General features: G+C 39.3%; 1 protein-coding gene across 2 annotated transcripts in view; it reads right to left on the reverse strand.

The window, feature by feature from the left end:
- Positions 1 to 781: 781 nt before the first annotated feature.
- The window catches only part of LOC120533917 (gamma-secretase activating protein), a 156,685-nt gene continuing 145,431 nt past the window's right edge, over positions 782 to 12,035 (reverse strand). For both annotated transcript variants that reach the window (XM_039761032.1, XM_039761030.1), the window contains 2 exons: positions 3,263 to 3,356; positions 782 to 1,297 (listed from right to left, as the gene is read on the reverse strand). In XM_039761032.1, the coding sequence (XP_039616966.1) occupies positions 1,197 to 1,297; positions 3,263 to 3,356 (195 nt within the window). In that variant the 3' untranslated portion in view covers positions 782 to 1,196. The remainder of the gene's footprint in view (positions 1,298 to 3,262; positions 3,357 to 12,035) is intronic.

Consider the following 12,035-nt stretch of genomic DNA (forward strand, 5'->3'; position numbering starts at 1 on the left):
GAGGACAGGTGAGACCCCAATCTTCCAAAATCAAAGACATCCTGGAATGGCGCCGTCCGAATACCAAGAGACAGGTGCTCTAGCTTGAGGCTAGTGGGGTATTACCGCCGGTTCGTACCCCGTTTCTCCGAGAGGGCAGCACCCTTGACTAATTTAACAAAGAAGGGCGCTCCCCTACATGTGGTATGGAACGACAAGGCGGAACACGCATTCAGTGACCTTAAAAAGGCCCTAACGTCGGCACCTGTACTAAGGACCCCTGATTTTGGGCTGCCTTTTATCCTCCAGACCGATGCTTCGGACACAGGCCTGGACGCCGTGTTGAGCCAAAGCGTCGATGGTGTCGAACACCCCGTGATGTACCTAAGCCAGAAACTGCTGGACCGAGAGACCAGGTATGCGGCAGTGGAGAGGGAAGTCCTGGCCATTAAGTGGGCGGTAACTTATCTTCGGTACTACCTGTTGGGTCGCGAATTCACTCTAGTGACTGATCACGCTGCGCTTCAGTGGATGTCCCTACACAAAGAGTCGAATCCGCGGGTCACCAGGTGGTTTCTGGACTTACAGCCCTATAAGTTCACGGTCACTTATCATCGCAGAGGCCTTCAGGCCAATGCCGATGCCCTCTCTCGCATCAACGACCTCTCGGTTAGGTCCGCCTGACCTGACGGTCTTGGGCTGAGGGGGGGGTCGTGTCACGCACGCGCAAGTAGGAGACCGCGGATGGACCTTAAACCGCTTCGAAAGACTCTGTGTTAACAGACGGCAAAAAGAGAATACGTGATCAGAAAAAATTCATTTTATTTTATAATTAGTAGCAGCAAATTAATTTAAGTTACGGTAAACAATTTACTAATACATTCCACAAACACAACATTTGGAGGGTTTGTGAAAACAGCATACTGTTATGGAAAATGTATAAAAAAATGTAATGTTTTTCCAAATTTAGAATGAATATTATAATGACTTAAGTCAGACAGAAATCCCTTTGCATTAGTTTTTTTACATGTTTGAAAAAACACATTACATTTTGAGTATTATGTTTTCATTTATATACAGTACAAAGTAATTGGTACTTAAGTAGTCTTAGTGGCCCCAACAGAGTCATTTTTAACAGAACACTTTCCTTTCTTTGAATTAGTTAGGTGTGTCTGAACAGTGTAGCAGCTTAAACGTTTTTCAGCACTCGTGTACCTTCATTTTTTCTCAAAGCCAAGTTCTATTGATGTATTCTTAAGAGCAAACTCCTCTACAAACTTTGCATCCACATTCTCTTGTTCTTCAAATGGGTTCACAGCTGCAAAAACAAGAAACATACAAAGTGTCAATGATTGCTGCACAATGCACTTGTTCCTACACACAGCCCTGCAAATGCTTCTGCATGTAACCTTTGGTAAGGATGATGGGGTTGCTACGCTTAGCTATTTGTACAAACGCCCCAATCTTTTATATTCTATATGCAGGCAACTGCCAAAATAAAAGATACACCTGAGAAAATAATGCAAATTACAATGAAAGCTGGGCTTTCTTCTCTGGTGTACTCTGGTGTGGTAACCGAGCAGCTTGTATCTCATCATGCTTAGTTTGGGTCATTTATTCAGTAGTTTCAAAGATGAGAGGTCAATAACTCTGCTCTTTAGAAAAGTTCAAACATCTTGAACTGAATGCTTGATTCATAATTCAAGGAAAACCAGGCAGCTCTGAGGCATCTGGCTGCAATCCAAGACAAAAGCAAAGGTTTTCATAAAAAGTATGGGGGGGGAGAAGGGTCCAGAGGAAATCATGGAAAAAGGGGTAAAGACTGAGAAAGAAAAAAAATCCTCTGAGAAACAAAATGAATACACTTAGGAGGAGGAGGTTGGCAGTATGTGCTCATTACAGCTGTTGCCACACCCACTACACGGCAAACCACCCAGATTAAGATCCGAGGGCAGCCATGTAATGGGTGACACCTCAGCACCACACAGCCTTAGGAAGACAGCGCTCAAAATGTAAAAAAAAAAAACATCCAAATAAAACAAGGTGCACCCCGGCTATTCACACTTTACACGTAAGAAAGTTTTAATACAGTGCCATAAAATGTTTTATATACGTATCAGAACCTACATTTTTGAAAAAGGAAAACAAACAAAAAAAAAAACCAAAATGAAAGTATTTATTCTCATGGCTTAATTTGTGGACTTCAGGCTTCACACACTATACACTTCATGTCTACATTTTGTCAATTATTACTAAAACATGAAAAAAAAATTTGTTTTAACAATGTGTTTACATAGATTGTTGTAGACACCAAACTCACATGAAATGCAAGTGTTCCAAATAACAATGTACTATTTACCCTCTACAGCTCTAAGCAACTCACATGCAGGTTAACAGACTTGAGCTGAGAGAACTTTCTGCCCTTTCTGTGTTGGTTTATGGCAGGCTGCTTGCTACTTGTGTTGAATGATACATTTACAACACAAAAGATGCTGATGGAGAGGTGTGAACGGATTTAAGGTGGGCCGGGATTACAAGTTTTTTCATAGGCTTTGGTAATTCTAGTTTTAAACAATCCTATTTCCATTAATAGGCTGTCACTACAATATTATCCTACTAGAGAGTGAACAGAATAACGTATTCTACATGTTTTTTCTTCTGAACATACCTTTGTAATAAGGTGCCACCAATTGAAAAATACAAATAAAGTGTTCTTTAATAACACTTGCTTTGGAGTGCACAAGTTTAAAATATAAATGCTGAAAAAACTGGTTCAGAGTATTCCTTTTTAAATCTCATTTACTCTTAAAAATAAATAAGGGAGAACTAGGACTAAATTGATTAAAAAGCGCACACACACACACACACACACACACCACCCAGCAATCACAGGAAATGTGTAAGAGCACCGTGTAAGTGCAGTCAGTTACTGAAAATAGTTGAAAGTGGTTATTATCTTAGACACGCTGTCTCTGTTATGACTTGGATGGTAAAGTGATAGCAGTTATGTTATAAATATGCAAAAATGTAGAAATTCAGAAAATGTGACATTTGCAGAACTCCACGTATACCGAAATGGATATATTTTAATTACACTAAATATAAATGTACATGAATAAGGAAAAAAATAAAACAGAACTGCAGCTGAAAGTCATACAATACTGATGACAATTTAACAATTATGTTTCACATTTTTATGAAAACTGAAAAAATCTAATTTGATTTAGCTATAATTTAATCTTATTTAGCCTTTTCATGATTAAAAAGCAAACAAATAAAATACCCATATTTTCCATTGCAGACAGTTTTTGTGCCAAGTAAGCAAGAGGCAAAAATCCCAGATGAAAGTTGCTGTAATCCTCATTAATGAAAGAGCACTGTAAAGACAAAAACAAAAAAATATTAAAGTGTGGAATTACCCGATTTATTGGAGTATTTTTTTTTTACATGGTTAGGCAAAATGAGTGAAGTACAGTCAAATACACAGTTAAAGCTGTGGTTACAAACGAGTACGTGGCATCGTAAGGGGACTGTCTATTCCCTTGGCAGGCAAGTGTGTTTTGGTCAACTTTGGCAAACCTTTTTTCTGTTTCACACATTTTTGAACCTGAAAGGTATACTTACTAAAAATACAGGGATGCATAGATAAGTAATTAGAATTTCAAACCATACAAAAGTAATTGCATGTCTCCTTCTTGACTAACAAATGTTATATGCAACATTTAACAATACTGTATTTTACATACAGATGTCTAGCAGAAATGCACACCAGCAATACGAGCAGTATACTGTACGACTGTACACAAGCTTCACCGGAGGTTTATGTTGCATCCCAATAGTTTATTGTTATATGTAAGCAATTCAAAAACCTTTGCTATTAGAGTACTAAACCATCTTGTTTTTAAAACATGACATCTATGTGATTCTGCACATTTTGTTTCTATTTAGAAAACAGAATATACAGGAAAGTATTGGGGTTCATAATCTACAGTAAGTGCACATGCATCCACTCTAAGGACGGGTGTGTAAACTGAAATGCAGTAGTTATGGTGTAACAGTAAAATGAAGAATAATTGAAACGTAGTTTGTTCTGAGAACACTAAATGTCTTTCTCTCCCTCTTTCATATACAGTTAAATACAAGCTAATAATTATAGTTAGTACTAATCACTATATGTTACATTATTTCATCAGTCGTGGTTAGTCAGTAGCTGGTCCGCTCTGTTATTAAGTCGACAATTTACAAAACAGTCCTATTCAACTCTTCACTGTTCACAAGAGCAGATTTCTGGCTTGAAGACAACAAAATTAAACAGATTTTCAAGTAAAAATTAAACTAACATGATGATAACCACTTGTAGCGAGACATTTGCAGGGGAATTGAATGTGATTTTCAAGAATCAGAGTGCATGAACTTGGCACATCTTTTAATTTGAAGAAACTTCCTAACAGAAAAAACAACAAACACAATCCGCCAAGAGGGTAAAGATTAGAAGGGAATAGTAAAAGAGTGAAAGACTCAGTGCTGCTGCTCTCTTACTTAGTAACTCTGTTTCATACACGAAACACATGAGAAACTCAAGGCCAATTTTTAAATACTTTTGTTGCATTTCAACAGTAGAAGTGGCTACTCTAATGCACCTTGCAGGCACATTTCACAGCACAAAACTGCAGCACAGATGGAAAAAAAACAAACAAAAAACACAATCTGTACACTTGAGTGTTTTATCCCAAGAGCAACCGCAGCTAACAGGCGATGAAATTCACGACATGACGACTGGAATGAAATGGAATTTAGAATATGTAAAGTATTAACACCAGACTTACAAAAGGATCCAAGGATGACAAGACTGTATTACCATCCAATTAGAATATCAGTTCAAACACATTACGCCATAAATTTCCCTACCACTAGTCAGTGAATTTATTTTACACACATGTTGGTCACAGACTTTTTTTTTAATAATGCTAATAAAGTTACAGCCAAGAGAAGATGGTTCAGCTAATGTACTGTAGCTCATTTGGGATTAACAGCCAACTGTTGCAAGTTATATGCACTGTTTTTTCTTTGAAAGTGGCAAAGAAAGTGCTGAATCAAGTGAAGTCTACAATATATGTTACAATTTTTTGCCCAATGCATAGGAGACTGGTCTTTTTATCTTATATATAAAAAAGAACTGCATACCTATTTTGCTGCCAAATGTTTTGTTCTTACCCTAATAACTGTTCTTCTCATGCGTTTTTCTAAAAACATACTATGTACTATATTACGACATTCAAAAAATATCTCAATAGACACTTCCTTTCCAATTACATGTTCTTCTTTATTTCTTTCAACAAACTCTTCACTTCTTTAGGCGTACCCACTTCACATAAAATCCTGCCAGGTTGGCCATATGCATAACTATGAACCAACTTCTGAAAAATCCAACTCATATTATTTGATGTTAAATTCTGCTCTGTACTTGTAAAATTTGTATTTTTATACTGTATTGAGGATTTGTTCTGTTCTGTGTATTGTATTGTATTGTATTGTATTGACCCCCTTCCTTTTGACACCCACTGCATGCCCAACCTACCTGGAAAAGGGTCTCTCTTTGAACTGCCTTTCCCAAGGTTTCTTCCATTTTTTCCCTACAAGTTTTTTTTTGGGAGTTTTTCCTTGTCTTTTTAGAGAATCAAGAGGCAGGACCTGTTAAAGCCAATTGCGGCACTTCTTGTGTGATTTTGGGCTCTACAAACATAAATTGTATTGTAACTATGTGCACAGGTTTCAGCTATGAAAGACAAAAAGGAAGCCCTTCTATATCTAACACACGATGTTGTTCTGTGCTTGGTATGCTGCCTCTTCTTCCACATTTGATCATATATTTTCTATGAAGGTGTATAACATGCATAATGTTCAAAGAATTAAAAGCTGTGTAACTGGTAACAACTTAGAAATCCAAATATTCTTTTGGCATAATAATAGGCATTAAAAAAACTTTGTGAACTGTTCTACCATAATGGAATAAACATGTAGTGCTGTGAGAGAGGGTGCTTCTTGCGTGGAGTTTCCAGGTTTTCCTTGTGCTCACATGGGTTTCCTCTGGGCTCTCAATTTTCCTCCCACCGTCTAAAGACATGCAGGTTAGGTGGCCCCTTGTGTGTATTTTTGTGGAAGTATGGGCTCCCTTGTGATAGCCTGGTATCCTGGGGCCTCATGTATAACGCCGTGCGTAGAACTCGCACTATAACATGGCGTAAACACAAAAGCCGAAATGTGCTTACGCACATAAAAATCCAGATGCAGAAATCTGTGCGTACTCCAACTTCCACGTTCTTCCGCTACATAAATCCCGATCAGCGTGAAAACTAACGCTCGTGCACTCGCTTTATGTAACGCCCCAACTCCTTCCAGAATTACGACTCTATAAATATGCAAATCAATATAAATCGCCCTTAAGCGCAGCCTTCTGTGAAAAGACGATGGGAAAAGCACGGGGAAAATATAAGAATTTCAGCGAATACCAAGTGGAGGCGAAGGAAAAACATACTATTTGTTCAAATAAACCGTAGTATAATCAACAAAAGGAAGTTGATCGAGTGACATAGCGTGTTGGAGAAATTTGAAAGCTCACATTCACAAAATCGCACAGTGCCGGAAATAAAAAAGAAGTCACATATCAAAGTCGCCGTGAAAAGCCGAGTTGTAGCCCACCGTCTGAGTGTCATATGAAAGTTTATTAGGGTACAGAGAAAAAAGGCACAGAGTGGGGAAAAGGCACGAAATGTCAACTTCAATCTCAACATTTCCACTTTAATCACGTAGTTTATTTTGTCATTAAAGTAGAACATCATAAACTTCATCTTAAAATCGATTAAATTACTAGTTTCTAAAATCACATCGTAATTAAAGTAGCATGTTAAATACTTTGTTTTGTATTTGATCTTCTACTCGTATGTGCTCTGTGTGTGTGAATCACTACTTGCTTCTTAAACCGGCTCTCTTCCTCCAACTGTTCACAGAATCCATTACATTCGTGATATTACCGCTCTCTGAATAACTAAAATACTGAGATGTATACGTGATGTCATTTTCATGATGATAGGAGTTAAAGCACGTTATTAAACATGTGTTTCACTTCGATGAAATAATTTATTGCAGCAGTACTCATGGGCGGTCTAGGCTTGTGGTGGCACTGGGCAGAGGAAGAATCGGTGGCTCCTTCACCCGCCAATGTCAGTAAGGTAGCTTATGCACAGTGGATGGCCACGTCCATTGCAGACACTGCATAGCCGCCTCGTGCTCATGACACAAGCATTTAACTTTTGCCGAAATTTGTCGCTGCGTTTTTAGCGGTGTTATTTTCTTTCTGTTTTATATTCAGTATATGCACTGCAATCAGTGCTTTTCTTTCCCCAAGTAACCGATCGCCACACAATCAGCTCTGTAATAGAAGTTAAGCCATCTGTAAGCTTAGCGCCGATTCTTCAAAACGTTTAAGGAACATTGAAATATCTTCGTAGTACATGTTTAATTATTCTATCCTTAACAACACTCCCAGTGAAGAATATAGATTATTTAAATGAAGTTAAAGTTTTATGTGTATAATTTAACAAACATATTTTGCTGCATTTCACCTTAAAAATGATATCGTCATCATATGTAAATACAAGCTTTATAAAGTTGCGCAGGTTGTGCAATATTATAACTGTAGTGCAAGTTTACAGTGAGGTGACTGTACTTATAAGTACAAACAGTTCTACAAGGAGCAATTGATTGAGATCATTTATAGTTCTTGGGATGAAACTGTTTCTGAATCGCGAGGTCCGTACAGGAAAGGCTTTGCCATGGCTGAGGCAGCGTGTGCTTAATACTGTATACCGATAATTCTCTTTCCGATCAGCTGCTGCTGTGATTCACACTCAGATACAGTGATATAAATACTCCGAGTCTTGCAGTGAGAGTAATATGGAAAAAGATGATCCGCTGTGGCAACTCCTAATGGGAGAAGCTGAAAGAAGAAGAAGAAGAAGAAGAAGGAGAAGTGAGAGTAACAACGCTAAAGCAGTTCTGGTATTTGGAATACTATGGCTATTCCCTGGACCATTATATTGTTGCGAGTTAATTACAATCAGATGCGTTACACTAATAAACAATATGCAGTAAATTTCAGTGTATTTATAAAGCTGCATCAGGAGTGTGGATCTGAAAAAGAAAGATAGCCACACAGCAACAGTAGCACTGCTTTGACGCTGGGTGCCGGCAGTCTGCAAAACTGAGTGGAGAACTTCCGTACGACAAGACATGAGGTACCTTGGAAAAGTGCGTGGCTTTACACCAAGTGTAGGTTTTATACATCGCGATTTGAACGTGGAAAAGTTCTTACGCAACATTTCTGTGCGTACGCAACATTTATACATGAGGCCCCTGGCCTGGGATAGTTCCTGCCTTTCTCCTTGCTGGGATAGGCTCCAGCTTCCCTATGACCCGGCTCTGAATATGTAGGTTCAGAAAAAGGACGGATGGATGGATGTAGTGAGTGGACTCAGCCTAAAGACAAAGAAGGAGGTGTGGGGGTGAATGTGCTTGTGTGTAATATCTCAATTGTCTTTTTGTAACTTTCCAACCAAATTTGGAATAAGAAAAAAAAAACCTTATTTATATCAAATGGTTCTCAAAAAAATAAAACAAATAACATGAATAAAGAAAATGTTTTTTCTGCCCTTTGTGTTAGGCTCAAAATATTAAAAAGGCTTATGTTGTAATACAAATCAGAAATCAGCAACACAGAAATTAACCAGCTATGATAATGGCTCCTCATTTATAATACATACAGTATACAATTTCTCCTCACAGCATGAGATATTGTACTTCAACTCTGGGCTGATAACACTTCTCAAACATTTTATATGAATGAAATATTTTAAAAGTGATTAATGAAGTACAATGATCAGCGAGTTTAAAACCAACTGACTTTCAGTGATGATTTTAAGGCAGAAACAATGATGTGTTGTAGCCATAGGTCACTGTGATCTGTGAAGTTTTATTTCAAACATATTATGTTATGGCGGGCGGCGGTTGCGCAGTGTAAGCGCTGGTGCCTCGCAGTTAGGAGACCCGGGTTCTCTTCCCGTATGCTGCCTCCCTGCGTGGATACATATTCTCCCCGTGTCTCCGTGGGTTTCCTCCCACAGTCCAGAGAAATGCTGGTTAGGTGCATTGGCGATCCTAAATTGTCTCTAGTGTATGTGGGTGTGTGTGCACACCCTGCCCAGGGTTTCTTTCCTGCCTTGCGCCCTCTGTTGGCTGGGATTGGCTCCAGCAGACCCCCGTGACCCTGTAGTAAGGATATTGCAGGTTGGATAATGGATGGATATTATGTTATGAGGCCATAAAGCTGAAACCATGACATTCAGCAGATCGAGGGAAATTGCCAGAGAGATGGACAGACACATGTGAAGGACACACAGGCAGGCTATTTGAAAAGTGCTGATGTCTGCTGATCAACAGATGGAGAGGGCCACAGGCTGCAGAAGCCATGAGTGATTAGAAGAGGGGAAGGTGTTATTTGGGCACAACCCAGACAGCTGAAATGGCAGTTGCCCATACCGGGCAAGGTTCATAACAAATTCTATGAATATGTAAATAGGTGAGTGTTTATAATGGTAAGGATCTATCAAGAAGCCAGAAGCCGTCTGAGAGCCACCGACCACTCTGCTGGATTGGATAATGTGCAGTCATCAAACATTCTCCACCAAAGAACTGGCTTTGATGACTGGACTGTTCCATTGGCTTCTCTCCAGCATGGACATGCATGTATAAATACAATGTCATTTGGGAGTGGAAGCTACATTTTTGAAGCAAGTTAAAGACATGTATCTCTTACTGTACCATATTGTCCGATTATTTCTGCCATGGTTGCTAAAGAGATGTGTATGGCTTAAGTTTGCTTCAATAAAGAACACTGTCCCAGGGAAAAAGCGCCCCCTGCTGGAGACATGTGCTTAGTATGTATATTCTGCACTTTGGTTTGCATTTGACTATTAACAGATTATATTTGAAGAACTCTGGACCATTTCTTTCCATAAACAAACATACCACACAATAACAGAACAAGTAACTGATGTTTTAGGAGGGTTTGCACTACTTAAGTGTTAACACCAAGTAATTGACATAAATGCTGCTTGGGAAACTGTGGTGACAGATGAGGCATAGTACTGGAAATTAGTGAAGAATAAAAAACAAAGTGCACATCATTACCAGTACAAATTCCTTTCAAACTGAAATAGGATTCAAACAGTAATGTGAACTTGGCAGTCTGGTATTTTGTTTAAAGCTACATGTCACCTTTTCATGTACTTTTCATGTAGACAATTTCTCAAAGTCACAGTGTATCATTTGCTTAAACAGTTAAATTACTTGTAACCATCTCGTGCATTCCAAGAACCCGACAAATGTGCTCTTCATAACAGAACACCATAATACCCGGAGAACTGAAACCACAAAAGGATGCAAAGTTATAATACTACAAATCTCCAGAAACCAGCAGTAAGACAAAAATAACCAATCATTTTCTTCTGTCCAGCACTTGCTTTAAAAAGGATTGAAGGAAGTTTGATAGTGATGGTCTCTGCCCTATGTTGGCTGGGATTGGCTCCAGCAGACCCCCGTGACCCTGTGTTCGGATTCAGCGGGTTAGAAAATGGATGGATGGATGGTCTAGGTCATAAAATAATAAGGCAACTGTTTAATGTTGTATTTAAAACATCCATACAAATGCATCTTAAGAAACACAAATGTTTTAAGAAAAGAGCAAACATTCAGAATGGAGGACTGGAAAAATCTGATGTTTCAACCATTCTGTTTCATCACATTCACATATACATGGCACCTCAATAATGCAAAAACAATGAAAAGTCAAAATCGATCACTCACTTTTTTCATCTAATTATGGATAATGTTTCATAGAAGGCAGAAACTGTACAATTCGGATTAATCAATAAATTTGTGAGCTGTAATGTAAAAGGTATCAATTACGATCTTGAGAGGTGCTCTTAAATCTTGCAGAGTAAGTATTTTCAAGCAGACTCACTTAAAAACGTAGGATTAGTTTAGGCTGAAAAATCACATTTTTAATTGTAATGATGACAGAGAACCAGAAATGTGAGTATTTTAATTTGCAAAACAGTTCCAACTTTGTTGTCGATATAATTAATGACTGGAGGTATTATTAGTGTTGTAACAAAAGGCTCTGTTGCACCCAACCCGACACAGACTGACACCGAGGCACGCATATAAAATAAAAAGACTTTTTATTTCTCTTCACCTGTGGGGAGTGTCTTCCCTGTAATCCCCACAGGCACAGCACAGTCCCAAACAACTCACAGAAGTAAATCACCACCTCTTCTACCACCACTCCTCCAAGCACTGTCCACCTTCCACCCGACTCTGGCCACTGAGTGGTGGTTGCTGGCTCCTGTTATTGGTGAAACTATTGCCCAGAAGGGTCCAGCAGCTACTACTGCAGCACTCCCTGGCAGTGCCAGTGGAACCCAACAGGGCTGTGAAGAACTCCATCCCCCATGGAGCCCTGCGGGAGGCTGAGGCACCACTCCAACCCAGGGGGGCGGCCATCCAGCGTCCAGGGGGAGGTATTGCACTGTCCAGGGCTGCTCCCTATGACTATATAGTGAAGGGGTATCCCAGCCGGGCATGGGACCCAACTGTCCACCACAGTGTATTAAATCCAGAATTAGACAGCACTGTAGAAATGGTGTCTATAACATTTAAAACTGCTGCAGTCATTTTACAGTATATTTAGGATCATGAGTCAAGGGGTGGATGCAGAGATGATCCACTCCCACAAGTATTTGAGGGTCCACAATAATGACACATCCGACTGGTCTCGGAACACAGAGGAGCTATGTAAGAAAGGGCAGAAGAGGCTCTTTTTTCTTAGGAGACTGCGCTCCTTTAATGTGGGTAGTGACATCCTTCACATCTTCTATAACTCTATCTAACACTGTGGTGTGTTGGGCCAGTAACATCACTTCTAGGGAGTCCCACTGAAT

Source organism: Polypterus senegalus, chromosome 8 (genome assembly GCF_016835505.1).
Source record: "Polypterus senegalus isolate Bchr_013 chromosome 8, ASM1683550v1, whole genome shotgun sequence".
In the NCBI taxonomy this organism is placed as follows: Eukaryota; Metazoa; Chordata; class Cladistia; order Polypteriformes; family Polypteridae; genus Polypterus; species Polypterus senegalus.